Genomic DNA, 27,564 nt, shown 5'->3' with positions numbered 1-27,564 from the left:
ACAAACTTGCCCGGGTCCCCAAGACCATGACAAGACACTCTGCTGATCGCAGGGCCCAACATGAACTGACACTGGTTTGTGTAACACTACCGTTCAAAAGTTGAAGGTCATTTAGAAATCTTTTTTTTTTTTTTTTTAAAGACAATTAGAATAATCATTAACAAGCTTAAAAATAACAATTTAGTCAGTCAATCCCACATCTGCTGGTGCACTAGATACTGTACTAGTGCGCCAAATGCCAGTTTGGTCACGTCTTTAATCGGTGCAGTTATTTTCAATCACACGAAGATGAAAAGTTTTCTAATGATAAATGAATCATTTTAAACTGACAGACGTGGGGTAACAAACACAATTCTATTGGAAATTAAGACGGCCTGTTGCTGATTGTTCCTCTCTTCATGTATGCAGACATTAAAAAGAATATATCAAATGAATGCATTCTAAATGTTTGAACAAAAGTGTAAATTACAGTTGGTTTGACAACGTGGCCAGTAGAGTCCTAATGAGTTAGACATTCATAAAGTCACAGGTTCAAACTCCACTGAATACCACTGGGTCCCTGTAAGTCGCTCTGGATAAGGGCGTCTGCTAATGTCACTAATATAAACAATAAGTAATGGATATATGGGTCTTAAGTGATAAAAAAAAAAAAAAAAAAAAATTATACTGACTTTTGTTTTAAGTGATATGGCAGAGAATTAAATTGGCACATATATAGATGGTGTGAAATGCCCTTATCTCATGGTTAAATACATTTCCTTCTTGAAATGTATTTTCATCTTAGGGCCCTATGCAACTGCTAATTGCCTACCTAGATTTGAGGACCCTTATTGGGATAAATCAAGAAGAAATCCCACTAACTACCACTAAGCAAGACATTTCTATTCCACAGTCATAGAAATTCAAAATGGCCCGGTAATTAAACAGTAGTACCAAAGGACACCAGTTCGTATTACAAAATCGTGGCAGTGAATGAGGGCAAACAATGGGGCAATGAATCAAAAATCTGCAGTCTGCACAAGAACATTTGCAATTGCAAAATAATTGCAGGTGGCGTGTCTGTACACAGTTGGCAGATTTTGTTTCAACACAACTTACAACATACAATTACTTTCACACCAAGCAGACTCTATAGTCAACGTCATTATAAAAAAATACTTTATTGAGGATCTGTTTCACCTGAATCAGGATGGAATGATGTGAAAAAGGAGTGAATCTGTCTCCATGGAGATGATGTGAAGGCGATACAGTCAGAAAATCAATAACAAGATGCCCAGTGCGTGGCCATTAAGTCCTCATCTGACATCAGTCCGCATCATTAAAACTCCGATCAGATCGGCTCTGGGCAGCAAAGAGTCACTGGGCTCTCACCCTTATGATCATTGGCAACATGTGAAATATAGCAAATTAAAAAATAAAATAAAATCTGACCCCTGCAAAAGAGAGGGGCGTGGCTCATATGTAATGACGGTCCGGACATGCCACTTTTATTCACGCCCCCTCTAGCCAGCCCCACCCCCTCGTGGTTCACTGCAGCAAGCTGTGGAAGGGCAGGTCTGGGGAGGGCCTTGGCCGCGATTAAGGCGAAGTCTGTGCAGGCTGCCGCTACGGTTTCGTGGCGTGTGCAGGCCGTGGCGCTACAACTTCAGAGTGCCTGGCGGCAGGCTCCCATTACACAGTCTGTAATAGCGCAGGTCATTCACGAGCCTGTACACACTCTGTGTGAAAGACGGCAAGTCCTGCAGAGAGAGGGCAGACAACGCACATTCAAATGTGGATTTACTAGCAGTCTATAAGATTCAAAAAGAGTCTGAACGAGCTGAACAGTATCAGCAGCCAAAACACACAGAGGCCCGATTGAAAATTACCTTAGCATTGGGTCCCAGCCAATGTATTAAGAAACAATATCCTAATCGAACTTGATGGAATAGTTTGTGTGATTAATGACTAAACTTTGCAATACTGCCACATTTCCACATTAGTTTACATGAGTGCCAATGTGTAAGATTGTCACCTAACAAAGATGTTTCCACCTATTTCTCAGGGTCAGGGCTCCTGTCTGTATAAAATATAATACAGTATTTATATTCTTCCTCAGTAAACTACTGTATCAAATTTGAATGATTGGTAAAATATACAAAAATAAAGTAGTACTAAAACATCTAAATGAGATTACACCATCTCCTGAGTTTTAGCTGAGCTGATAATCTAAACAGCAATAGTGTTTGCGCTGAAATGTGAAAAAATGAACAAGGAGTTGGTTTCCATAGAAATTCCATCACCAGAATGTTCGATGAGACTGACCGCTGCAAATTGGTTGCCATGTTAAAATAACTTCCGTAAATATATATTAGGTAGATTGAAATATTTTCCAATTCTGCCTTTAACTAAGCACTAAAATATATAACATTACAGAGAAATGATTTGCCAATTTAAAGAGATTTTACATGTTTTGCATGAATGTACTGTTTAGGTCCTCAATGCTCAAATCTGTTTCACAGGTGACTTGACTGAAACCTGTTAATTTCCATAAGAAGTTTAAAAATGTTCATTAAATGATCATCTGCCAAATGTATTTCCTTTCCTGCTCTCATCCCCAGTCCAACTTACCCTCTCAGGTGTGAAATTGCGAGCAAGTGTGGCCCGCTGATGTGGGTCCAGGCCCTGGCAACCATTCAGGAACTCCGGTAGAAAGGAAGAGTAGAATGTTGTGAAATCAACAGCAGCCATATTGTACACAGCCACTGTGATGTCTTCCTGCAGGAGGTCGTGACTTTTGTGCAGAAGCACCTGCAGCAGCACATTGATGAAATGGAAAAGCATTGTGCTCCGGAATAACTTCTAAAACACAAACAAAGACATGTTAGTTTAGTCATTGTTGGCGTTCTGGGGTCTGAAAGCTTTTGTTTCTTGCTTGTGTCGCTCACCCGGTGGTACAGTTTATGTTTCGTATTGAGGGTCTCCAGGTAGCTCAAGTTCTGTTTGAATATATGAATATCTGGCTGCAAGAAGGACTGGCCAAAGGCCTAAACATTCAAAACAGAGACAAGAGTAAAACACAAAATCAATACTGATTTTGGCAAAAAAAATTATTTAAGGGACATGAATCTAAAAACTTTAGTGAAGTGATTGTGATACGCAGCAGCACAGCACACAGTGCACACAGTGACATTTGTCCTCTGCATTTAACCCATCACCCTCAGTGAGCAGCCATGACAGACGCCCGGGGGGCAGTGTGTGGGGACGGTGCTTTGCTCAGTGGCACCTCAGTGGCAACCGTGGCGCATCGGGATTCGAACTAGCAACCTTCTGATTACGGGGCCACTTCCTTAACCGCTAGGCCACCACTGCCCCAAAATCAAAAAGTACCATCAAGCACCATTCATAAATTGATCTGAGTATTACTGCACAGTCAACAGGTTATATTGGGTGGAGCTGAGCCAAAACATACATTTTTATTTTTTCAAATGTTAGCAACAATGATTATTGTATATAAAATGTACATATAATGATTAATTTCCAGACATTACATTTGTATACTTAATAATCAAATAGACTGTTCAATATGATACCATTAAGTTCATTTTTGTATGACCATGATTTTGTCTGCTGTCCTTTACCTGCATGGCAGCAGTGAACTGTGCCTGGTTCTCCATCTGTTCCTCGGCTCCTGCCCGCTGCACACTGCTCAGGACGGAACTCTTAAAGAAGAACCTCCAGTTTTGGTGGAGAATCTGGAACAGGAGCTCGAACATTTCTGCCTTTACATCTGGACAGGATCGCTGGAGAGCGTGCACACATACGTTACTTTATTGTGAACACATGAAGCGTGCTGTGTGTAGGTGGGTGGGGTCTCTCACCTCAGCAACAATAGGGTAAACCTGTTCCATGCACAGGCTCAGGATGCTGGGCAACAGAGGTTTAAAGGCCTGTCCAGGCTCTTGGACCACCACCTACAGCAAACACAGTTGAATTTAAAATGTGCATCAACTGATACTGAAATGCAAAGTGAAGTCAATGAATTTATCTGGAAACACGCATAGAATGAACAAACCTGTAAAATCTTCAGGAACTTCTGTACGACCTTTGACCCTGCACTGCCCTCCTGCAGAATACTGATCGCCAGTTGCTCCCTACATCACATAAGAGAGTTAAAACTCAATCACATTTCACAAACACCAGGCAATGTCTTGAAATGCTAGATGTTCATGTTTACACAAACCCTACAGGGCTGATTGAGCCAGTAGTAATAAAGGCACTCAATGGCTTAAAAAAAAAAAAAAATAATAATAATCATAATGCATATCATTGGATACTGGTTGCACCCAGCTAAAATAGTCTTTGCAAATCCACCACTGATCAAAAAAAAAAAAAAAAAAAAAAAAAAAGATCAGCAAACATCATAATGAACTTTGTATGCAGTTCTATCACAGTATTAATGTAATAAATAGTTTCTTAGATTTTCCCCACGCCTTACTTGTCCATTTTTAAGATCCTGAATTGTATGTTACAACATGCACAGACAAGCTCTACAGAACTTTTGAAAGATCAGTAAAGCTCTGTGGTGGAAACATGCATTACATGTTATTCAGTAACAATTCTGTTAGCATAGTTTAGGTAAACAACAAAGTTCCTCTCTGTGCACTGCTGTGGTGTGTGGGTGTGGATGTGTTTGTAACCTTGTGAACATGCTGAGGAAGGTCTGTATGATTTGTTCAGTGAAAGCCACGCCCATTTGCACACGAAGTGCCTGGAACAGCGTGAGGAAGAAACTCAACATCTCATCAGTGATATCTGGAAGAAGGAAAATAAATAGATAAATAAATAAATAAATAAAAACACAGCCTCAAGTGTAAAAGATGCAGTCATCTAGATCAGTATAGTGCCATCTGCTGACCTGGCTGCTGAATGCAGAGGGGGAACAGAGCCAGGGAGACCTGCACAGACTCCTGCAGACTCTGGTAGCAGATCTGTCGGGATTTGGTGGATTCCCCTGAGATGCTATTGACTAAATCTCTCAACACTGACAGGGTCTGCTTCATCACTGCTTTACCTGTGAGAAATGAGTTGTGGTAAATGGAAGAGCCAGAATAAGAGCCAGAATAATGTAATGACAAGCTGGTGTTTCAATGGATGAGAGGAAAACGTAAGCATTACATTTGAGCAGACTGACCTACGATCATTAGTTAAAAGCACAGACACCAAGGAGAAATTCTGGGTTCAGGAGGAAAACTACCAGAGTAGTGGTAGTTAACAATATTGCGACTGAACACATAAGAGAAATTGTGTTTTTTCATATATGTAGACCACTCCAATTTGATGGCCATTTAATTATTTTGACATTACTTCATGAATAATAGATCCAAGTATAACTTACTTGGATCTGTACAGTCATTACAATTACAATTCCTGGTCTGTTGGCCAGCTGAATATTCAGAAACAAATCAACATTTCATTTGATACCATGATATTACAGACAGTCTAGTCCGGATGTATTTTTAGGACTATCAGCTCTCCCGAATGAGCACAGAGCTGGTAAAATTTCACCATTAATGTATTATTAATTAGAAAATCATAGTAATACTCTTCAGTTCTGCAGCATCTTAGACACCACTGTCAATTGTTTTGTAGGTAGTTAACTACACTTACTGTTGTCATGGTGGCCAGGTGGGCGGGGCAGAAGGCGGTACTGCTGGGTGAGCGTGCTCAGTAGGCGAGCGTGGCTGGAAGAACGGCTGGGCCACTGCTGCTCGGACTCTGGCAGACACGCCCACGGCAACAGCAGCATGTTGGAGAGAGCTCTACACACCAGCACATGGGCCTGAAACACAAGTACCACAGACCAAAAACAAATTGTTAATACACAGATTTAAATTAGTCTCTCATGCACTTTCTATCTCTGTCGAGGGGGGCATCCAGGAACAGGATATGGAACCCCTGCTTCAAACTAACGTGGAGACAGCTGGTTAACAGACACAATGGTAGGGCTGCATGATTTGGGGAAAAAGACATTGCGATTATTGAGATCAATATTGCGATATGATAAAGGACACTTGCTTGTATATCAATGAAAAGTTGCATACTAATAGTGAAATGTTTAATTTCAAAGTGAAACATAACAACCTGAAATGCCCAGTGCTTTCAAAATACAATATTCTACAAATATAAAATAATCACAAAAAATATTAAATAAATCACAAAAAACTCTTTACATTACTGTTGAACGACAAACCCTGGTAAGGCTAAACAACTGTTTTGATTCTATTTGGCCATTATAAAATCCCGTATTATAGCTCTTACGTTTAACCAAAACGTTGTTTGGAGGCTGACTTGAACACAGGAATGCATAGCTTCGCTAGCTTAGCCTAGCTTAGCTAAGGTTAAGGGATTTTAAATGGCCAAATATATTCAAAACAAATGAAATGTAATCCCCCGGGATCTGGTTTGGAGCGTACAGCGGTTTGTACAGCCCCAAGCAGCACAAGAGTGAGGCATTTTTATGCACTTCTCTCCATAGACACGTATATGCTTCACGCCACAGCAGAGCCTATCGCAATATGGCGGCGATGTTGACGTACGGATGCAGCGAGTCATGCGCCGTCTACCCATATGTCTCCGAATCGAAAGTCATGTACCATACACGTCACATCCGACTGAGATGTGAGACTTCAGTCAGCTCGCCAACTTTGAGAGAATGGATCGGCAACATATCCAATCCATCACACAGACTGACATCGCGATTACGATTGCGATTAGATTAATCGTGCAGCGCTACACAATGGGATACAAACCTCCGGAGGGAGCTGATGGCTGTGGTTGTCTGTAATGAGGTTGAAGATGTTCTGGATTGTGCGCAGGGACACCAGAAACACAGGGCGCACAGTGGTCGCCATGGACACCAAGAGATGGCACGCAGACAGTAAAAGCTTCTCTGGAACCTACAATTATTGGAAAGATCAAACAATACAGCAGACAAACACACTACATGATTTATGATAAGTGTTAAATGCTATACATAGTATAAAGATTAAAATCTGATTTATGGATATTTATTCTCCTTCCCCCCTCAAAAAACATATTTAAAGACAAAGGACTATGAGCCAAAACATTAAAAGGCATCCACTAAATTTGAACTATCAGAACCTACACCGCGTTGAGGTTGGTACCTTGGCACTGATCAGGGGTGTGGTTGCAGCCATGGTGGATGTGATCAGATCCACAAACTGTGTTTGGTCCTGCTGCCGCTGAACCTCACTGCAGAACTGTGCCAACCAATGTGAATACGCCTGCAGTGCCGCCAGCGACTGGGCATGCCTGCACACACAATTGCACAAAGCAATCTTACAAACACACAAAAGGATATTGTGCAGAGTGTGTCGGTTGAACTGAATGACTAACTTACACATCTATTAGGTCTGGTTTTAAGACAGAGGGAACCGCTGTTTCTACATCGTACAAACTGATCTGCGAACCATAACATGTGACCTCCACCAGCCTGTCAGAAGAGACGAGAAGGAAATGATTCCAGTTATAAGTGAAAATCACTTTACAAAAGCAATCTGTCATGAAGTGAGCATCAACACTATCCCCACCTCTGCACAATGGCGAGTGCGTCTGAGAACCGTGGGGTGAAAACGTCACCAGTGAAAAACTCAGCCAATCGGCCCACTGCCTGCAGCAGGGAGCTGAGGTCCCTCAAGGCACAATGTAGCTTCCTGCAGTCCGCCTCCGCTGTGATATTCAAACGTCGACCTGCATGAACACCACATCACATATGTAATCATTTTTCACAGCACAATAATTCTCCTCTTATCCTGAGAAGATTCTTGAGTTAATTCAAGAGGCCTACATGTTGCATGTGCATAGACTACTCTGTACTTATTGATATATGTGCATTTACATGTTCTGAAGGGTCACATGTAAACCAGAAGATAGAATTAAAAAAAAAAAAAAAAAAAAAAGCCAGCATACACAATTTAACCCACTACAATGCTCTGTTTGCCCATAAATCGGTACTGCCTTGAATGCCATGTTAGGTTGTGCACTTGAGAACATCATGCATACACAACCCTCTATTTTTAAGATAATTTCAGAAACAGTGGACTCAGATGTGGTTTGCAATGAGGACGGGTGGGGGTGCGCAAACACACACACATACACTCAATATGCTCACTTGCTCCTGTTGTAACTATGAACTGCTGCAGGCCAAGATAAATATCCAGGTCCTCTTGCAGCACTGGAAACTGTTGACCACAACATATAAATTCACACCATTAACAGACTTATTAACAACAATGTACATTATAACACTGAGCACACACCTAAACTGCTGCGATAAACGTAACACACAATTAATATTAACAATCAAACGTGAAGCTCACTTACTCACACAAACAAATTAGCCTCACGACCACCCACACGACATGAACTCACCAGAGCAGAGAAAGTCTGCGAGGGAAGTAGTTCCATCACCTTAGCAACAACCTCTAAACTCTGACGCAAGTACCGCTGCCACTCAGTCTGTTGCTATGGAGATAAAAAGATCAAAAGCAGAGACCATTTCAAGGCCACAAAGCAAAACAGGGAGACAGACAAACAAAGGAAAAAAAAGTTTTGTTCCCTAGGTGCACCAAATTTTCCACTGAATTGCTTCACTGACATGAAATTAAAACAAGATAAACTCAATGAAACAAAAAAAAATGAACTTGATTATCGTCTCGACCTGATTATCTGTTTGGTGCTGCCCATTGCTGAAAGGCAGTGGGGAGAGGGGACACAGGGTCAGTACATTTATCACTGCATGTAATGTGATTGATAGATGCAGTGTACTTTCTCATAGCTAAATTTCTATCGTATTAATCGGGCTTGCCTGGTAAATGAGCGGTCCAGTGATTCATTTCGTTTAGCGCGAAGACAGATGCTAATTAGATTTTCAATTCTCGGCAACTGTTGTCAGGCTATTTGTTTTAATTATCATGAGAGAGATGTGAAAATGCAGAGGAGGTGAAATAGAGGCAAGCATCTGGCAATTGTTTTAAAAGGCACATATTTATTTTTCGCACATAAAAAAAAAAGCTTGCAAACAAAGCCAGGAATTTAAAAGATGTACTTGTCAGGTCTGGAGTTTATGAAGACTTTTTCTCCCCCCAAACTGCTGTTTTTAGTCAAGCCATTTAGAAAACCTCTACACCCCTGTAGTACGTGTCGGTACGGTTTACATTGTCCAAATAATTTGGACAATTCATGTCTGCATTGTGTGTTCTTACATCATCATCCAGTGTCTCATCGTCTAGTTCCTCCAGTTGGCTCTGGTTTGATCGGAACTGAATTCTATTCAAAACCTCCCTGAGCAGCAGAACCAGCGCATCTTTATACCTGATTAGAAATAAATAAGGATGAAAAGGAAAATAAGAAACATATCAATTTATAACCAATTCATTCAGCTGATTATGATGAAGTATAACTGCAGCCTATAGTTTTATATTCAGTCAGGGATAGAACACACTAAACCTGCAGAATTTGAAATGCTTATTTTTAAAAAATAAAATAAAAATGTTCCATGAAAATTGTTACTATAGCAACACATACAACTTCCACTTCAGGAGAACAAAGAATGAGCATTCATCAGACGTCTATGACTGGATCAGACCAGCGGTCAAGCTTAATTAAGAGTCAGTGAAGATGAGTAAGTGGATCAGAAGGGACACGAGCACAGGAGCGAGCACCTGTTCAATATGCTGTCTCTGTCGGCCAGTCGACTCCGGATTTTGGTGCTCATGTAGTCCAGAAAGATACTCCAGATATCAAGACAGGCCAGGTAGCCTTCATGTGTTGGCTGCAAAACAATTAGAGAGTACTTCAGTATCTATATCCACCCCCATAGTGGGTTTACAAAGTTATCAGTCTCTACTGTCAAAATGAATATATATGCAATAATCATTATTCAACATAAACCCTACAGATAACATTTTATTAATGTACATTGGTTTTATTAGTAAAAACTGAGTGCTGTTCAATAATGAAATCAAAAAATATATGTTTGTATTTATTTGATCAACCAGATGCAATTAACTGATCAGTGAAATAAAGGAAAAAATACAAATAGTAATAAACAGTCAGTCTAACAAAGGCTAAATATAGAGTATAAGTAATGATTTGGTAGCGTTTGTTACCTGGTTAAATGTGTATTTAAACAGCAGGGCTAAAAATTCGACGAGGGGGAACTGATCGTTGGACTCAATCCTCCTCAGATGAACACTGACAAACAACCGCAGGAAATCGGTGAACTTCTCCACATAACTGAGGGAGAAAGAAAGTGGAAGGTGAGTTTACTTCAAGACATCCTAAATCCACAGAAGCTGTGAGCAGATACCAGTAATGTCTGTCTAGAACATCTTGTACTGCGTATTTCACCATAGGGCACAAACACTTCCTCATACCTCTCGTCCAGTTCCTGAAGTCGGTTCCTGACCGAGTGTACATTGGTGTTTGTGTGCGTGTTTGTGTGCGTGAGTCTTTGCAGCAGGTAAAAAGTCTGCTGGAACATTCGCAGCAGAAACTCCTCAAAGTCCAGGGGAACACAGTTTTTGCACATGAGCTCGTTAATGCAGCACATCGCTAAAACGCCCAGCCGCGCCCTCTCTGACTGGCCCACCGGCTGCACCGATCGCTGCAGTCCTGTGCCCCCGTTGGCCGGGAGTGGGTTTAAAGTGGAGTCCCCGTTGGAAGTGGGCGGAGCTTTGGCCTTGATTGGCAGCTGGCAGCCGAAGCGAGCGAAGTGGAAGATGGAAGCCAACAGGGAGGGGGTGATGGAGGAGGAGAGAGGGATCCAGCTGAAGAGATGAGCCAGGCATTCCAGAGCCAGAGCACAGAGAGTACTGCTTTCTGATCCCAGAACCACACCTACAGAACAAGTAAACAACAACAACAACACATAGAACAATTTACATAAATCATATCAAGTGCTACAAAATAGTTCAATTCCGACTGTAAAATCTGATTGGTTTCACCCTTCTGGCTTTTCCTGTTGGCGGTCAAAACATGTTTTATGCCCACCCCTACCAACATGTCATGTGACTTTGCCAATGGTAGTAAAGTTGGTGAACCAACGCCTATGAACCAGAAAACCCAGGTTCAAATCCCACTTGCTACCATTGTGTCCCTGAGCAAAACACTCCAGAGGGGACTGTCCCTGTAACTACTGATCGTAAGTCGCTCTGGATAAGGGATATCGGATAAATGCTGCAAATGTACCAATCCTGGTTGGAATATCACAGCTAATACCTATGGTGACCCAGTGTCTTGTTTTTAATGTGAAAGTTGTCATTATTGTGATACACAGCTAGCACACGGTGCGAACAATGAAATGTATCCTCTGCATTTAGCCCATCATCCTTAGTGGGCAGCCATGACAGGAGCCTGGGGAGCAGATAGTGGAGGGATGGTACCTTGCTCAAGGGTAGTAGCAGCTTGGCGGTTCAAGATTTGCACCCACAACCCTTTGTTTACAAGTCTGCTTCCTTAACCATTAGGCCAACACTGCCCCGTACGCCTGCTTGTGTGTGAATGATGCATGGAAAAACTATATAATGCGTTCATTTACTATATTATGCCATGCTCAATAAACATTATACGTTTTTTTTCCTTTGTGTGACAAGTAGATTTCTTTCAAATCACCCACACAAGATGCAGAAAACGAAAGAAAAAAAACTACAAAAAAAATCTAAACAAATTAATATAGGATTGCATAAAGTCAGCAAAATCAACCCACACAAACAAAATACAACTAACTCACCACTTTCTCCAGATGTAGGTGACGGAGGAGGGGTTGTTGCAGAAATGCTGTGTTTCTCCCACACAGTCTCGAGAATACCTGAAGATGAAACACAAGTTATTTCACAGTCCTCACAAAATAAGACCCTGTGTGTGCGCTCGACTGCACGTTCTCACCAGTTAAAAGATTAAGAACAGTAGGAATCTGCTCCAGCAGGAGTTTGCGGAGTTCTTCTTTCCTGGACACACAAAGATCCTCTCGTGGGCAGACCAGCTCCTCTGACGTCATCTTCAGGAGCACCAATCCCAATGGGGCCATGCCAGGAGACTGAACCAGCTACGACACAAAGCACAGTAGCATTTACATTACATTTACAGCATTTATCAGATGCCCTTATCCAGAGCAACTTACAATCAGTAGTTACAGGAACAGTCCCCCCCTGGAGCAACTTAGGGTTAAGTGTCTTGCTCAGGGACACAATGGTAGTTATTGGGATTTGAACCTGGGTCTTCTGGAAGGCGAGTGTGTTACCCACTAGGCTACGATCACCCAGCTAGCAATCACCATATGCTTTTTCCCATGACTCAGATTCTCTGATATTTGTTTGCCAAAAAATAAACAAATAGTAAAATTTAATAAAATACTGCTCAACTAAATTAATGAAAACCAAAAAAAAAAAAAAAAAAAATCAGCTTTTGCCATTTTTCACAATCACAACCCAAATTATTATGGCGGTGGCGTTCGAAACTGGCACTCCTTTCTTAGGAGCCTGGATGGGTTAAATGCCGAGACCAAATTTCACCATGTGCACTGTGTGCTGTGTCACAAGTGATTACTATTCACTTTCACTGAGAAGGAAAGGAAAATGAGCGGCTGTAAATATTTGAATGTTACATATTGAGATGTATGTTAAATACAGAGTGGGTGGGTGGTTTGGCACCATCTCTGTTGTGCGGTGCCAGAGAATAAGAGGAGTTATACATTCATGTGTCAGTCTGATTTCAATCACTTTTCCATTACTTTATATGTTTATTTCATATTCCAAAACTTTAGGACCTCTCTTCAAATTCCATGACTTCTCCAGATATTTAATGACATTAAGAGCGAGTGACCAAGTTAGATTTTTTTTGTCAACTGTTTCAAGTTGACTTATTTACTGTGCTGAATTCTACTTCTGGACAAACTGGTCAGCGATGGAGCTGACCACAGTGCTGAAATGTCAGACAAAGATGCAGCGCACTCTTGTATTAGTGTAATGGCATTAATAATTACATTACTGCAGATATCCATACCCATTGCGAAGTGAACATGGAGATATGTCTATTAAATATCTCTCCATTTACAGGTTACTATTCTTATACTGCTGAATACATGTGTTGCACATTAACTTAAACCGGATCCAGATCACACACAACATGAGTTCAGGGGTTCAGAAGTGAAAGTGCCAATCTTGCCGTGGGGGTTCAGCGCAAAAAGCAGGCATGGTTAACACAAGCAGTGAGCACCACCCTCACATTATGCGTTATATAATTAAATCACATTATTTCTATTTCATAAAAGTACACTGACAACAACGTGCAACCAGCGTCCTGTCACGGAGCCAATTACAGTCCTGGACACTCCAGACACTGTGCATTCTGGTTGCACGATGGCTGCGAAACATCACGCGTCACTATGTCACATGGTAAACAAATCTTACGAAAGCAAGACTACATCAGACAGATTGTGAACTGCCTCTTGCCGGGCTGCTAAAATGGGGAACCACCACAGTAGCAACACAACTTTGCCCTTATTGGCTGATGTGTGAGTGTCATTTTTTTCCCCAATCACACTTCACAAAAAAAAAAAAAAAAAAAAATGAAAAGGGCCTATTCATAAAATACACCGCCAACGCCACCTTGCTGCGCTCTAAAACATACAGAAGAAATATTCTGTGGGGCACATCCACAAGGTTCTGCGTCCAGTCTAATAATTGGTCTAAAAAATCTACTAGACTTCAACAATTTTCAACAGGCATTGCAGCGGGCAGCCCCTCCTTGGTGACTTGGGAGACATACTTGGAACATGGCAGTGGGCGAAAGCAGCTCCAGCTACTTGTTTGCTAGGAAAAGTAAAAAGCAAGAGCACGGTCTTGAAGTATTGTGGCTATCGACCAGATGAGCGGGGGAAACCAAAAGTTGTAAATAAGCCTGGTTGCAAGATGTCCCGCAAAGTTGTCACTATCAAAGCAAGCAGCAGGACAAGTTTAGCAAAGCATTAAGAAACCACATCACTCCGAATTATACCCAGAGTTGAGAGAAAGGAGTAAAGTTGTTCAAATATAATGTCACTGTCAAGCAATACTGTTGAAGCAAGAGAGTCTCTGCATTTTACAAATATATAATTAAAATAAATTTTTAATTAGTTTTAATCTACTTATCAATGTATTTGTGTAGAACAGACATGTTAGGGCTGAACAATTAATGGAATTTTAAATCACATGTTCTGCTGTATATCAAAACTTTCTCAACCAAGTGTCAGCCAACCACTGGGGGGAGAACGGAAGCATAGACAATACGAACAGCAACCTCAAATTGTGACAGTGAGACGTAATGTTGGGAGAAGTAGGTGACAACATGGATCTACACCATAATAATTGGACAGGGCATTGGTGGCCTAGCGGTTAACCAGAAGGTCGCTGGTTCGAATCCCAGTCTGAGCATGGTACCGTCCCCACACACTGCTCCCCGGGCGCCTGTCATGGCTGCCCACTGCTCACCAAGGGTGATGGTTAAAAGCAGAGGACACATTATGTTGAGTCACTGTGTGCTGTAGTATTTCACAATGACAATCACTTCACTTTCACACAAAATGTGTACGGACCTGCCCTGATTTCTTCCAAATAAGCAGATAAATGTATGTTAATCATTCACATTAAATTTTCATAGTTGTACATAGGGCTGCACGATTTGGGGAAAAAAGACATATTGCTATTATTGAGATCAATATTGCGATATGCGATTGTGATATGATAAAGGACACTTGCTTGTATATCAATGAAAAGTCGCATACTAATAGTGAAATGTTTAATTTCAAAGTGAAACATACAAACTACTTATAACAACCTGAAATGCCCAGTGCTTTCAAAATACAATATTCTACTAAATTAAATAAATCACAAATAAATCTTTTACATTACTGTCGAACGACAAACCCTGGTAAGGCTAAACAACTGTTTTGATTATATTTGGCCATTATAAAATCCCGTATTATAGTTCTTACGTTTAACCAAAACGTTGTTTGGAGGCTGACTTGAACACAGGGATGCATAGCTTTGCTAGCTTAGCTAAGGTTAAGGTTTGTAAACTGAGGTGAATTTCTTTAGGAAACATTCAAAGTTTGAAAAAAGTTAACTAAACAGCTAAGAACAGTCTAAATAGTTAATGCCTGCGTTTAGCCAAAACGTTGTTTGGAGGCTGACTTGAACACAGGAATGCATAGTTCGCTAGCTTAGCCAAGGTTAAGACTTATAAAACGGGATTTTATAATGGCCAAATATATTCAAAACAATTGTCCAGCCTTACCTATGAAATGTAACCCCCCGGGATCAGGTTTGGAGCGTACAGCGGTTTGTACAGCCCCAAGCAGCACAAGAGTGAGGCATTTTTATGCCCTTCTCTCCATAGACCTGTACATGCTTCACGCCACAGCAGAGCCTGTGAGAAAGCAGCCCCTTAAATGCTACATTCCGGTGAATTTTGTACATTCATTCAGACACGACAAGAACAAACACAGTATAAGCCTATATTTTCAGTAGCAACTCCGTGCAGAGCACCAGCGCTCTGTGGACCCTTGGCCTGGTAGGCGTGATCAGTAATCAATCCCTGCTTTAAACTAGTCAACTTAACTAGTTAACTTGTCTGCCCACCTACTGCATGTACAGCATACTGAGACTAAGATACTGCAGCCATACCAAAAAATTCTAAGGCAATTATAGTACAAAGTAAACTAGGAACTGATTAATAGCCAGTGAGAAAATGACACCACAACACTAAAAAAAAAAAAAAAATTGCCCACTTTAGCTTCTCAGACAGACGCTTTTTAAATGCGCTGCTTCCAGACGGACAGATGTGCGAGGGCCTGTTTAAATTAGCCACACGATCGCTCATTGAGGGTGGAATATGGCTGTTGCCCCCAGCAAATGTAAGGCCCGACCCGGCCCGAGCCAGTCCAGACAAGCACATTCTTTCTCTGTACGCGCCAAGACCACTAGACGAAAAGGGGAAGGAAATGTGCGTCGAAACGAGCAGGTTTAAAACAGCAGAAGCTAGCCTCATTAGCATCAATTGCGCATCTCTCTCATGATGACCAAAATGAATCATCTGATGACTGTGGCCAAATTAACAATTTTCCAAAACTAAGAGACTTAATAAAACTAATTTACAACATGCAAAACACTTTTACCATTCAACGAAACAAATTTTCAAGCAGTGAGTAACACTATAGACCTGAACGCAGTGAAACCAGTGAAAACCTACCTGCAAGGTGTTGCTGAAGAAGTCATGGTAGAACATGGGCCAGTCCTGCCTTCCAATGTCCACAATGACCTTACACAGCTTGTTTCGAATGAAGAACGGCAGAACCGCATGCTGGGAAAGCAGTAACTTTGGCAAACAGCTCCGAAGCTCAGCCTTCTCCTCACTGGCGACCCCCACCCACATTTTGTTCACCAGGTTCTACAGGGGTGTCAATCAGAGAGCACGTGTGAGCAGAACTGGCAACCAGAAGTCATGTACTTAATCCCGCAGTTAATTCTGCATCGAAATAACAAAATCACAGGCCGGTCGTTTAAGACGCTAAGACGGGACATCAAAAAATGATATGAATCTGGTACTTTCGTACTCTACTTTGTTACCTCAAAAACAGTGAGGCTGTACATCATGACGTATTCATTCCTGCTGTTGGAAAGGAAATAGAGGCAGTGTCTCCATGACCCAGCCTGCGCTGCAAAACTGTTCAGCAACTCCTCTGCAACAGAATGAACACATTAATAAATTCATGAGAAAATGGTTCCATTTGGTGAACTGCTTGCCTTCTCCCACCCAGATTAACCAGACGGGAAGGAGGGGATTACAATTAAACTTCCAGACAGCACAATCAGCGGCATAAGGAGTCAAAACAGAGCTTCGCATCAGAACAGTTTACTACTGATGCATGTAAAACCACAATCTCCTTTCACTGCAGCAACATATGACGGACAACGGTAAAACGTACTGCTGCTTTTGTAAACTGCGATTGTTAATAAAATGCACTAAACAAGACAGGAACAGACTACAACAAACTTGTACAGACGGCAGAAAATATAACCCGTGTCCCCCTGTTATCCACCCAGGACCAGTGAAATGGCACGAACCCCTCACACCCTGGACATGTTGCCCTCCGGCAAACCTTATTGAAACTCGCAGCCAAGGGACCAGACCAGCTGACACAGGACAGGTTTCCTTGACCTCGCCATCACCCTCCTAAACAACTTAACAGTCACACACGTTGCAGCTGCACTTTATGTACACTTGAGGTATTATTTCTGTAATCTCTGTATTTTTTTTTATATGAAATTTAGCCTATATTGCACATGGTGGTTTTATACTGAGACACCATAAACCCGAAACCAACTTCCTTGTATGTGTTTGCTCACATACTTGGCCAATAATGGCAATTCTGATGCAGAATAAACAGGACGTCAAGCCGCCAGAAGCAAGTTCTCTGGCTCGGTGGCTTTTGTAACGTGCTGGATAGAAACTGGTTCGCTATAAAGAAGGCGATTCAGACGAACTTCCCATCACTGCCACAGAAAATCCTGTTATCTACAGGTCACCTAAAGAGGGAAGCACGCTATGCTGACTAAATTAACTGACTACACACAATACGGAGCGATAGAAAGAAAAAAATAAACAGAGCATGTGTGCATCACAAAGGAAAAGGTCTCAAAAGTCGGGAGTCGAGGGAAAAAAACCCCGACCCGGACTTCCTGGAGAAACAGTTACCTGATGGCAGTCATGGAGGAGTGTACTTACAATGACATGCCGCACATGGTCAAATGAGCACATCATATACTAAAGCCTGACCTGCACTGTGCCAGTGGCCTGAAACCACAGGTTCTGGAGGGTTGGACCAAAGGATTTGTGAGCGTCTTATCAGATGTTTGTGTATGAGGGTTTGAGTTGAGGCCTCACCGATTTCTCTTTTGCGCTCATTGGTGGTGCAGTTGTGAAAAAACTCGGTCATCAAGCTCTCGAGAGCGCGCAGCGAGGCCTCTTCGGTCGCCTTCATGGAATGGGAGAAAATAAGAAATAAAAAAAAAACAACATCAAATACATTAACAGTTTGTCTGTCACAGTTTCAGGACAACCAGGCTAAACAGGAAAAAAAATAAAGCATTTTATTAGAATTCATTATTCAATAAGCTAAAACTGGGTTATTCATATTCAGAAGGAATTTCCACTTGGAACAACAGGGAACATGGCGACGTTCGCTGCTGGTCAGATGAAGGCGATGGGATTTTGCTCTGGTCCTTCGTACTCTGCACGGGATTGAGCTGATGTGATTTGGGGGCCACGGAGCCTCGAATTCTTGAAATGAGTCACGACAAGTCGCGAGTTGCTCAACGCGCATTCTTCGCCGCGTCGTGACGTCACCGCCGAAAAGTGGCCCGATCTGCAGGGCTTCCTGGAACCGAGGAAGCTCGGCGGTACCGTTATCCGCCCGCTCGCCTCGCACGGCCCGGCGGGCACGGGACGCGCTTGCGGGGCCTGCGGAGGTCGAAACGGGTTTACAAAAATGCGGGTTGGCAGCGCGTTCGCGGGCGGAAAAACGTCGCACGGCACCTGTTATGGAGGACAGGTGACCGGGGCTGCAGGGCCCTGCCCCGGCTGCTCGTCATGGAGTTAAAACGCACAATCACCACCCGCCGCGGCACGCAACCAGGAACCGCCGTCTGGCCGATAAACAGCGGCGACACCATCCAGCCCCGCAACTTTCAGCGGACACTCACCATGGCCGGGACGCGTCACGTCCAGCTCCCGGTTCAGCTGCGTTCAGACACAGGGCGACGGCTCATGCTGCTCCCGAGGTGCGGGGCCCTCTCACCAGCCGAATACGCACCGGCTCCGCATCGCCGGGCCCCGGACCGACACACGAGGCCCGGTGCGGGCTGCTTCCCGGGGCGAGGTGTTGCCGCACGGCTCGGAGTCGGGGTAACAACCAGCCCCACGGCACGGAGGCGCGCTGCCCGGATGTCGGCGACGGCACGTCAACACGGACGCCTCGGTCGTGGTGGAGACCGCTTCGCTGGCTGGGCCGGGTGTGCGGGGCTCGTCGGTGGGCGTCTCGCTGGCGGACGGCGGTGGTTTGACATGCCTCGCGGTGCCCGCTTCCTCCTTCGCCGGAAGTGAAATCTTAACCTCGGGCCGGATGGAACCGGCCGAGGCGAGAAAACGCCCCGCCGCCCGCAGACGTTTAAATACGTCGTGAGAGCTGACGTGCGGTGAAATACAACCTCTTTTCAATAATGCTTCATTATCAAAGCAAGGTTGTTTTTTTTTTCATTTCTTTTAATGAATCAGCCACACATTAACATGCAAAAAACTCTCCGCTGCTTCCCGTGTGTTGCGGTGCTCACGACACCTCAGAAGTGGGTCACTAGTTGTACAAACTTCAAAATATGAGCGTAAAATACTTAAAAACTACAACAAACAAAATAGGAATTATATGTAGTGAAAATGAAAGAAATCTGACTGAATTCACCACTCTATGAATGAACAGGCCTTACATACAAAGTATGTACAGTTGAGCAAAACAAAATGACTTTTTATCAATGTCTTGTGTCACCTGTAGCTTGCTCATAAAATAAATTACTAAAAACAAAGACTTAAAAATTGCACTTTTTAAGACCATTTTCTTTAAAATCCTTTCCTCACGGGCCGTCCTCGCCGATTCGCTCGGTGTCCATGCTCCATTTGCTCTGTTGTCTTAGTGACTGCACATTATAGGCCCAGGCGCGGTCCACGCCTTCGCCCACCACCTCGCATGCCGTCCAGTCGGGGAACGGAAAACGACCAGACACGACCAATGCATCGTTAGGTAGGTCCGTCAATAACTTCTCCTGCAACAGAGTAAGCTGGCCAACGGACAGACAGTTCACTCTAATGTAGTTTATGTCCAAATATGACGTGGATATTAAGCAGGTCACTTACCACACTGGGGGCCAGAAAAACTGTGACATTATTACAGTCTGACAGGTTAACCTGCCAAAATACATAACTGTTTGGGGAACTCAACAAAATACAAGTCTGACTTCTACTTCTGACACAAAAGTAGACTCTTACTTTCCACAGGTCTTCTCTTCGATAGGACACCTTTCCATAGTATCCTGCTCTCCACGCATGAAAGTTAGCCAGCCGTACAAGCCATGGGTTGAGCTCATAACCAACTGCTGGTGAGAACCCTTGTCTGAAAGCTTCCAGCACCTGCGCCAAGAAATTTACATTCATGACATTTCGCCGATATCCTTATCCAGAGCGACTTACAATCATTAAGTCCCCTGGAGACACTCAGGGTTAAGTAAGTAAGTGGGGTTTGAACGTGAGACTTTGTGGTCTTCTGGTTCATATGAGAGTATGTTACCCACTAGCCTACTATCAGAATACACTACATAATATGTAAGCTGGCTCAAGAAACTCACAATCCGGCCATCTCCAGAGCCCAGATCAGCCACACTGCCTGATCTGCCTTTTAACAGAGTCATGACATTCTTCACCTGGGCCTTGCTGGCTGGAAGGTATGGCACCTGGTGCACAAAGTTGATAAGAATAGTTTTATTAACCAACTTTATTTAACCATGATAGTATTTTTTCTGCCATTCAAAATAAAGGTCACCTGCAGTTTTAGAGGAACCCTGCGGAACCCTGGCATAAGAAGTCCTGCCCACACCGCATAAACTGCCAATCCTGTGCCAGCTGTTACCTGCAGCAGCCCCCATACCCCCAGACGCTTCTCTCTGAACTCTGCAAGAAGCTCGTCTGGGGTGTCTGCATCCATACCTGGCATAAAGGAGAAAGAAATTGGACGGCTTATTTTGTGATGTACGTATTGAAGTTGATCACGTCTACCATGGCTTATTAAAGTAATTCAGTGCCGTTGCGGCCACCACCTGAATGATTGTCATATGCATGATAATCATAATGGAAAAATAAAAATACTACTCCAAGGTTTAATTGGACAAAACAAGATATTAGCTCAAAATATTAATTAGCGATTAATTGTCCCTTTTTAGAACATTAACTGTAATAAATATGGAAGAATGCAGATGAACGCACAGATCAAACTTAACACATACATTATAACCATTCACATTGGTAGATTCTCACTGAAGGCATCAAAACTGTGAATGAACACATGTGGAGTTATGTACTTAACAAAAAGTGGAGACCTGGCTTCCACAGTCACCGGACCTGAACCCAATCCAGATGGTTTGGGGTGAGCTGGACCACAGAGTGAAGGCAAAGGGGTCAACAAGTGCTAAACACCTCTGGGAACTCCTTCAAGACTGTTGGACCTGAGCTCTTGAAGCTCATCAAGAGAATGCCAAGAGTGGGTAAAGCAGTAATCAGAGCAAAGGGTGGATATTTTGAAGAAATTAGAATATAAAACATGTTTTCAGTTATTTCACCTTTTTTTGTTAAGTACATAACTCCACATGTGTTCATTCATAGTTTTGATGCCTTCAGTGAGAATCTACCAACGTAAATGGTCATGAAAATCAAGAAAACACATTGAATGATAAGGTGTGTCCAAACTTTTGGCCTGTACTGTATGTGGCTCAACAAAAAAAGATGATCTGATCAACATGCTAAGCCGTATCAGTCATTAATACAGAATTTAATATGACGCATCATAGGCTCAGCTTATCTGACTGATCATCAACATAGCTCTTCTTTTAGGCACTGACCTGCAAGACATTAACATGCCGCTTGTCACAAAATTATATCTAGTAGAAAGTGAATCAGTTGAATAAAAAAACATTTTTCCCCTTTCATTACTGGAAACAGTAAGTGGAACTACAGAGAGTTATTGTTATCATAATGACAAGGATGTAAACAAAGTGAGACTCCAGTTTTGTCGTAATAATTGTCGCGATTCACCGAGTTGCCAGCATAGAGCCACAATGGCTCATTAAAGATATTATATTTATTTAAATTGTTACAGAAGACGAAACAAGAAAGAACAGAAAACTCGACCAACCTTCAGGACAGTATGGGTCCGTCCCTATAATGTGCCGTACCTTCCCCCATTTCCGTGACCGCGTCAGAAACTGTGTTCCGCTTCAGTTGAAATGTTTGAAAATCTGAAACTTCTACAGACCCGTCTTTTTATTTGAAACGGTGCATGGCATATAATGCGAGTCCCTGTTTTTGTCTTTAATAGTTCCAATATTATTTTTGACCCTGGGATTATCCGGCCCCGCCCCTTTTCCTTGTGTGGCTGCGTCCTATTGGTCGTCCCGCATCAGGACTTGTTGACAGATGCACGCGGATGCGCGAGTCTGATCAGCGGCGCCGGCTAATCGATATCGCGAATTTAACACATGGGACAGGAGGCGCTCCTGCTGTTTTTTGCCTTGGCTGCGCGAGTGAAGGCGCCTGCGGATGGTGACGGGGGCTGGTGAGCGTTTGCCGAGTCGAGCAGGGCGCCATATGTCGGCACGTTTACACCGGCTTTCCGCTGTTGCAGGTCACAGGGTGCGGAGTTCAGCCTGAAAGATGAAGGACCCTGTAACATCGACATCAGGGACCTGACGTCCCTAACCCACGGCGAATTCCTGCAGCAGTAAGTCTATATATGTCCTAACTTTGAATCTGGCTAATGTCAAAAGAATAAAAAGTACAGGCCAAACGTTTGGACACACCTTCTCATTCAATGTGTTTTCTTTATTTTCATGACCATTTACATTGGTAGATTTTCACTGAAGGCATCAAAACTATGAATGAACACATTTGGAGTTATGTGCTTAACAAAAAAGGTGAAACAACTGAAAACATGTTTTATATTCTAGTTTCTTTGCTCTGATTACTGCTTTGCACACTCTTGGCATTATCTCAATGAGCTTCAAGAGGTCGTCACCTGAAATGGTTTTCCAACAGTCTTGAAGGAGTTCCCAGAGGTGTTTAGCACTTGTCGGCCCCTTTGCCTTCACTCTGCGGTCCAGCTCACCCCAAACCATCTGGATTGGGTTCAGGTCCGGTGACTGTGGAGGCCAGAATCTTTACTTTACTTTATTTTGCAGACGCTTTTATCCAAAGCGACTTACAGGAGGAAGACACCAGCAATTCTCGTTCGATTTATATAGATTTTGAGTTTACAAACTAAGAGCCCTGATAAGGCCTAACTTGTACGCAAAGAACATGCTTGGAGATTGTTAAGTGCTAGACGAAGAAAAAAAAAAGTTTGTTTATTTATTTATTTTGTGAGTGAGTGCATGTGCGTGTGTAAGTGTTAGATTTGTCTGAAATACTTATTGAATAAGCGGGTTTTCAACTGCTTCTTAAAGGTGGTAGTAGTCTCAGCTAGTCGAATGGAGGAGGGCAAGTTGTTCCACCAGCCAGGGACAACAACGGAGTTGATTGGAATCGGAGACCCAGTGAAGAGGGAATTTTCAGTCTCATTTCATTTGCAGATCTGAGAGGGCGTGCAGGAGTGTAGGTAGTATTGTACTGATGTAGGAGGGTGCAGTTCCATTTACAGCCCTATTGACAGCATCAAGGACTTGAACTCAATGCGAGCAGCTACCGGGAGCCAGTGGAGGGAGGTGAGAAGAGGGGTGACATGGGTGTATTTTGGCTGATTGAAGATGAGACGGGCTGCCACATTTTGGACCATCTGGAGTGATTTTATGGTGACTGCAGAGGCTCCAGCCAGGAGAGAGTTACAATAGTCGTGTTTGGAGATGACCATTGCCTGGACGAGGAGCTGCGTAGCCTGTTGTGAAAGGAAAGACCGAATCTTGTGAATGTTGTAGAGAGTGAACCTGCAGGATCTGGAGATTGCAGCAACGTGATGGTTCAGACTCAGTTTGTCGTCAATCCAAACTCCCAAGGCTTTTTGCAGACGTCGTGGGTGTTAACAGTAGCGAGCCAATTTGAATTTAGAGGTTTTGCTGAGGGGAGTTGTTGCCCGGAAGGATCAGAATCTCGGTTTTGGATAGGTTGAGTTGGAGGTGTCGCTCAGACATCCATGCCGATATGTCTGAGAGACAGGCCGAGATTTTTGTCTCAGAATCTACCAATGTAAATGGTCATGAAAATAAAGAAAACACATTGAATGAGAAGGTGTGTCCAAACCTTTGGCCTGTATCATATATAAACAAATGAATTATGACAGTTTATGATATATTCACTGCGTTTTTTTTTTTTTTAAGATATGCATACACAAGGCCATTGATTATTCGAGGAATTACTGATAACACGGTAAGAAGGACTCTAACAGTAGTAAATATATCATTAGTGCAAAAAAACACTTAAGTTGATGCAAAGATTGCAGGTGGAATATGTGATTCCATTAGCATCCATTGGGATCTGTGAAGTATTGATGTGATCAGTAAGACGCTGTGTGTTTTGTAGAGGTTCCGTTTCTTGTGCTCTAGGGCCAGTCTGCTCAGCGAGTATGGTGACAGAACAGTCCGACTCAGCACTGCAAACACACACTCCTATAGCAAAGGTACACACACACACTTTATTAAGCAACAAAAAATATAAACTATCTGTATAACACAGCCATATAAACTGATAAATGAATAAACACCAATATATGAGTATAAACAGGTTTTGCTTTCTCTGCAGTGGACGTACCTTTTGAAGAGTTTGTGGAGTTCCTATTGACCCCTCAGGATGTGAGCACCCTGGGCAGTGGTTGGTTTCACCATTAACACAGTAACTATGACACTTCACAAGCACATTTTCAACTACATTTAACTTTCACATTTAAGATACACACGAGGCACATATTACTCAGTTGAATTTGAGGTGTGACCGTCACATTCACTTGAAAAGACTTGTTTACGTGTGTTTCAGAAACGTTGTATTTCTTTGGTGACAATAACTTTACGGAGTGGCATTCCTTGTTCAAGGAGTACAAAGCACCAACATTTACTTTGCCTAACACCAGTCCAGCATACAGCTTTGGTATAGCAGGTATGTTCCCGAGCGCACTCATGCACAAGTACACACAGTGCAGTCAGTTGGAATAGCTACATTCAGGCTGTCAATTCTTCCTCAAATATGAGGGTGACATTGCTCTGTTAGTCTTTTATGTCCAGAATTTATAATATGAAGTGAAGTGATTGGAGAATAAGGAGAATAATATATAATAATAATGTACAATAATGTTAACCAATTCTTATCTTTCAGGACCAGGTACTGGGGTTCCTTTTCACTGGCATGGTCCAGGCTACTCTGAGGTCATTTATGGCAGGAAGGTAAGCCGACATCATTTATTAACAAGTGTGATGTTACATAATGGATGTCCGTAGGTGGTGGCCTTGATGAACTGTGTTCAATCACTACAGCGCTGGTTCCTGTATCCTCCTGACAAGGGCCCTGAGTTCCATCCCAATCGCACCACTTTGAACTGGCTTACAGAGTGGTACCCAACACTGGGGATTCATGAAAGGCCCTTTGAGTGCACAATTCGACCTGGGGAGGTTGGAAAACACACACTTTTATACAGCTTACAACTGAAGTGCTGAGTTCACTGTTTTCCCATCCACACAACTAACAACAAAGCTGAAAGTCCCACTCGCACCCCCTTTTAAATAAATATACTTTCACTTCATGTACAGAAACAAAACTGGTTCTAAAACATCTACTTTTTCTGACACATTAAAGCAATAAGCCACTTGAGGATGTGGGTTATGGTGATCTCACTGCAGCTCAGAACAAAGTGATGGCAGTAAAGAAAAGAAAAAGAAAAAATAACGCTTTAGAGCCATTGTAAAAGGCTCAATAATTTGAATATTCTCCAGTAGTAACAGATAAATATGGCCTTTAAATTTGCCACCGCAAAATCATTCAGACTCAAATCCTCTCAAATCTTATTGCTTTAACAATTAATTGTTTTGGAAGCATTACAGTAATAAACCTCACTGCATATTGTTCAATACAAAAGTAGTATAGTATCTAGTATAGTATAGAGTAAAAACAATATGTTAACATTAAATATTCCATTATAAAATTCATGTTCTGTAATAAAAAAATGTTATCTGTTGTTTTTATGTGTTCATCTGTAGGCATTATACTTCCCTGACCGGTGGTGGCATGCAACACTGAATCTGGACACCAGTGTCTTCATATCAACATTCTTAGGCTGATTGCTTGCATCACTCAGTGATGACTATAAGGGGTCAAAAGGGGTTTGTGTGCATGGTCAATACTTGAGAGTCGTCACTGAATTGGTGATCTTGAATGTTCTGATGTACTGCACAGTCCACTCAGCATTTATTTTACTGTTAAAAGGTCACTTGAAATGTCTTTGTTATTTTAAAGTATGAAATAAATGCTTGTTTTCCATTCTGTTTAGCTGCTTCTGCTTTTTGAAATAAATGAAAAAGAGCAATTCAGCATTGTGATATTGGGGAGGATTAACATGATACCTGGCACGTCAACAGATAGCAAGGAATCCCAGGACTGCCATTTTCTCATAATATTTTCTCCCTGAAAATTGCTTTAATTTGAGTGGTGTTTTGTTCAACATAAAATGGCACTATTAAGTCATTGGAAATATGTCATATACAGTACAGGCCAAAAGTTTGGATGCACCTTTTTATTCAATGTGTTTTCTTTATTTTCATGACCATTTACATTGGTAGATTCTCACTGAAGGCAACAAAACTATGAATGAACACATGTGGAGTTATGTACTTAACTAAAAAAGGTGAAATAACTGAAAACATGTTTTATATTCTAGTTTCTTCACCCTTTACTCTGATTACTGCTTTGCACACTCTTGGCATTCTCTCGATGAGCTTCAAGAGGTCGTCACCTGAAATGCTTTTCCAACAGTCTTGAAGGAGTTCCCAGAGGTGTTTAGCACTTGTTGGCCCCTTTGCCTTCACTCTATATTAGTGGTTATCGGCGTTAACGTGCTGCGTTAACGTGAGACTCTTATCGGGCAAGCTATTGTGCCGGAGTTAAATAGTTACACTAGATTTATAAGTATATTTCTTCTTTCTTGTGTCTTTTATTTTCTTATTTTCTAAAGACTTTTATTTTGTTTTTGAGACACGGTTTAGTTCTCTTGGACACATGGCGTGAGAGGTGCGTGGGGTTTGTGTGCAAAAGGTTATTTCTTTCATTTTAATTTATGTACATATTAGGAATATTTTGCATGTGTGTTATTTTGTGAATATTTTTTTTATGTTCTTTTAATACTGTATATTGTAGAGAGAGGTGCAGAAAGTCGCGATGTGTGACGCGATGTTCTGACGCGACCTTGCTTTTTGTACAGAATACACTTTGCACAGAAAATCTCTTGGGTGTCAGCTCATCATTTGTGGTTCAAGAAACGAAATCAAAAAGTTACACAACGCAGAAGAAGAACCGCTACACTATGATGACTTTCACCTTGATATTTTAGCGCGGATGTATACCTAGCCGAATTGCACTGTAGGGGGCGAGAACGAGTCTTCGAACTGTGAAATTACCACATCAAACGTGACGTGGTAACATGGATGCAGCTATTTAACTGAATAAACAGTTGGTAAA

At 42.3% G+C, this 27,564-nt stretch overlaps 3 protein-coding genes across 5 annotated transcripts; 1 reads left to right on the top strand and 2 right to left on the bottom strand.

Annotated features, from left to right (window-relative positions):
* Positions 1-1,141: 1,141 nt before the first annotated feature.
* Positions 1,142-19,273, bottom strand: LOC114794642 (exportin-6). Its single transcript, XM_028987330.1, has 25 exons — positions 18,804-19,273; positions 17,986-18,076; positions 16,668-16,780; positions 16,291-16,488; positions 11,950-12,109; positions 11,795-11,872; positions 10,440-10,902; positions 10,173-10,299; positions 9,726-9,835; positions 9,267-9,375; positions 8,434-8,526; positions 8,174-8,243; positions 7,593-7,752; positions 7,403-7,495; positions 7,167-7,314; positions 6,792-6,938; positions 5,650-5,821; positions 4,898-5,053; positions 4,680-4,794; positions 4,055-4,133; positions 3,861-3,953; positions 3,621-3,782; positions 2,928-3,026; positions 2,611-2,841; positions 1,142-1,739 (listed from the first exon to the last, which is right to left on the bottom strand). Exons 1-25 carry the CDS (start codon positions 18,804-18,806, stop codon positions 1,638-1,640), a joined length of 3,372 nt encoding a protein of 1,123 aa, XP_028843163.1. The 5' UTR covers positions 18,807-19,273; the 3' UTR covers positions 1,142-1,637.
* Positions 19,274-19,341: 68 nt separating this feature from the next.
* LOC114794644 (protein N-lysine methyltransferase FAM173A-like) lies at positions 19,342-22,191 on the bottom strand. 3 transcript variants are annotated; one of them, XM_028987332.1, is made up of 6 exons: positions 22,052-22,187; positions 20,687-20,850; positions 20,493-20,597; positions 20,137-20,277; positions 20,005-20,055; positions 19,342-19,928 (listed from the first exon to the last, which is right to left on the bottom strand). In XM_028987332.1, exons 2-6 carry the CDS (start codon positions 20,846-20,848, stop codon positions 19,725-19,727), a joined length of 663 nt encoding a protein of 220 aa, XP_028843165.1. In that variant the 5' UTR covers positions 20,849-20,850; positions 22,052-22,187; the 3' UTR covers positions 19,342-19,724. The 3 variants fall into 3 exon arrangements, with proteins under 3 accessions (XP_028843165.1, XP_028843166.1, XP_028843164.1); XM_028987333.1 differs by lacking the exon at positions 20,005-20,055 and having other exon boundaries at positions 22,052-22,191; XM_028987331.1 differs by lacking the exon at positions 22,052-22,187 and having other exon boundaries at positions 20,687-20,857.
* Positions 22,192-22,313: 122 nt separating this feature from the next.
* Positions 22,314-26,370, top strand: LOC114794293 (jmjC domain-containing protein 8-like). Its single transcript, XM_028986759.1, has 9 exons — positions 22,314-22,471; positions 22,541-22,636; positions 24,225-24,273; positions 24,427-24,523; positions 24,646-24,714; positions 24,877-24,996; positions 25,213-25,280; positions 25,371-25,505; positions 26,091-26,370. Exons 1-9 carry the CDS (start codon positions 22,395-22,397, stop codon positions 26,169-26,171), a joined length of 792 nt encoding a protein of 263 aa, XP_028842592.1. The 5' UTR covers positions 22,314-22,394; the 3' UTR covers positions 26,172-26,370.
* Positions 26,371-27,564: the final 1,194 nt, after the last annotated feature.

The sequence above is a fragment of the Denticeps clupeoides genome, chromosome 7 (genome assembly GCF_900700375.1).
Source record: "Denticeps clupeoides chromosome 7, fDenClu1.1, whole genome shotgun sequence".
Taxonomy (NCBI): Eukaryota; Metazoa; Chordata; class Actinopteri; order Clupeiformes; family Denticipitidae; genus Denticeps; species Denticeps clupeoides.
Note: the sequence above shows the minus strand (reverse complement) of the source record. Positions and strands in the feature narration are given on the sequence as shown.

Bases quoted from the DNA above. Each gene is read 5' to 3' on its own strand.
- LOC114794293 (XM_028986759.1), top strand. From the start codon at position 22,395: ATGGGACAGGAGGCGCTCCTGCTGTTTTTTGCCTTGGCTGCGCGAGTG. The intron at 22,472-22,540 runs GTGAGCGTTTGC...CCGCTGTTGCAG, and splicing joins GCGGATGGTGACGGGGGCTG to GTCACAGGGTGCGGAGTTCA. The intron at 24,274-24,426 runs GTAAGAAGGACT...TGTGTTTTGTAG, and splicing joins GAGGAATTACTGATAACACG to AGGTTCCGTTTCTTGTGCTC.
- LOC114794644 (XM_028987331.1), bottom strand. From the start codon at position 20,857: ATGCCAGGTATGGATGCAGACACCCCAGACGAGCTTCTTGCAGAGTTC. The intron at 20,598-20,686 runs GTGACCTTTATT...TTTGTGCACCAG, and splicing joins GGGTTCCTCTAAAACTGCAG to GTGCCATACCTTCCAGCCAG. The intron at 19,929-20,004 runs GTAAGTGACCTG...TCCGTTGGCCAG, and splicing joins TTTTTCTGGCCCCCAGTGTG to CTTACTCTGTTGCAGGAGAA.
- LOC114794642 (XM_028987330.1), bottom strand. The intron at 12,110-16,290 runs GTAGGTTTTCAC...TTTGTGTCGTAG, and splicing joins TCTTCAGCAACACCTTGCAG to CTGGTTCAGTCTCCTGGCAT. The intron at 9,376-9,725 runs GTGCTCGCTCCT...ATTTCTAATCAG, and splicing joins AGAGACAGCATATTGAACAG to GTATAAAGATGCGCTGGTTC.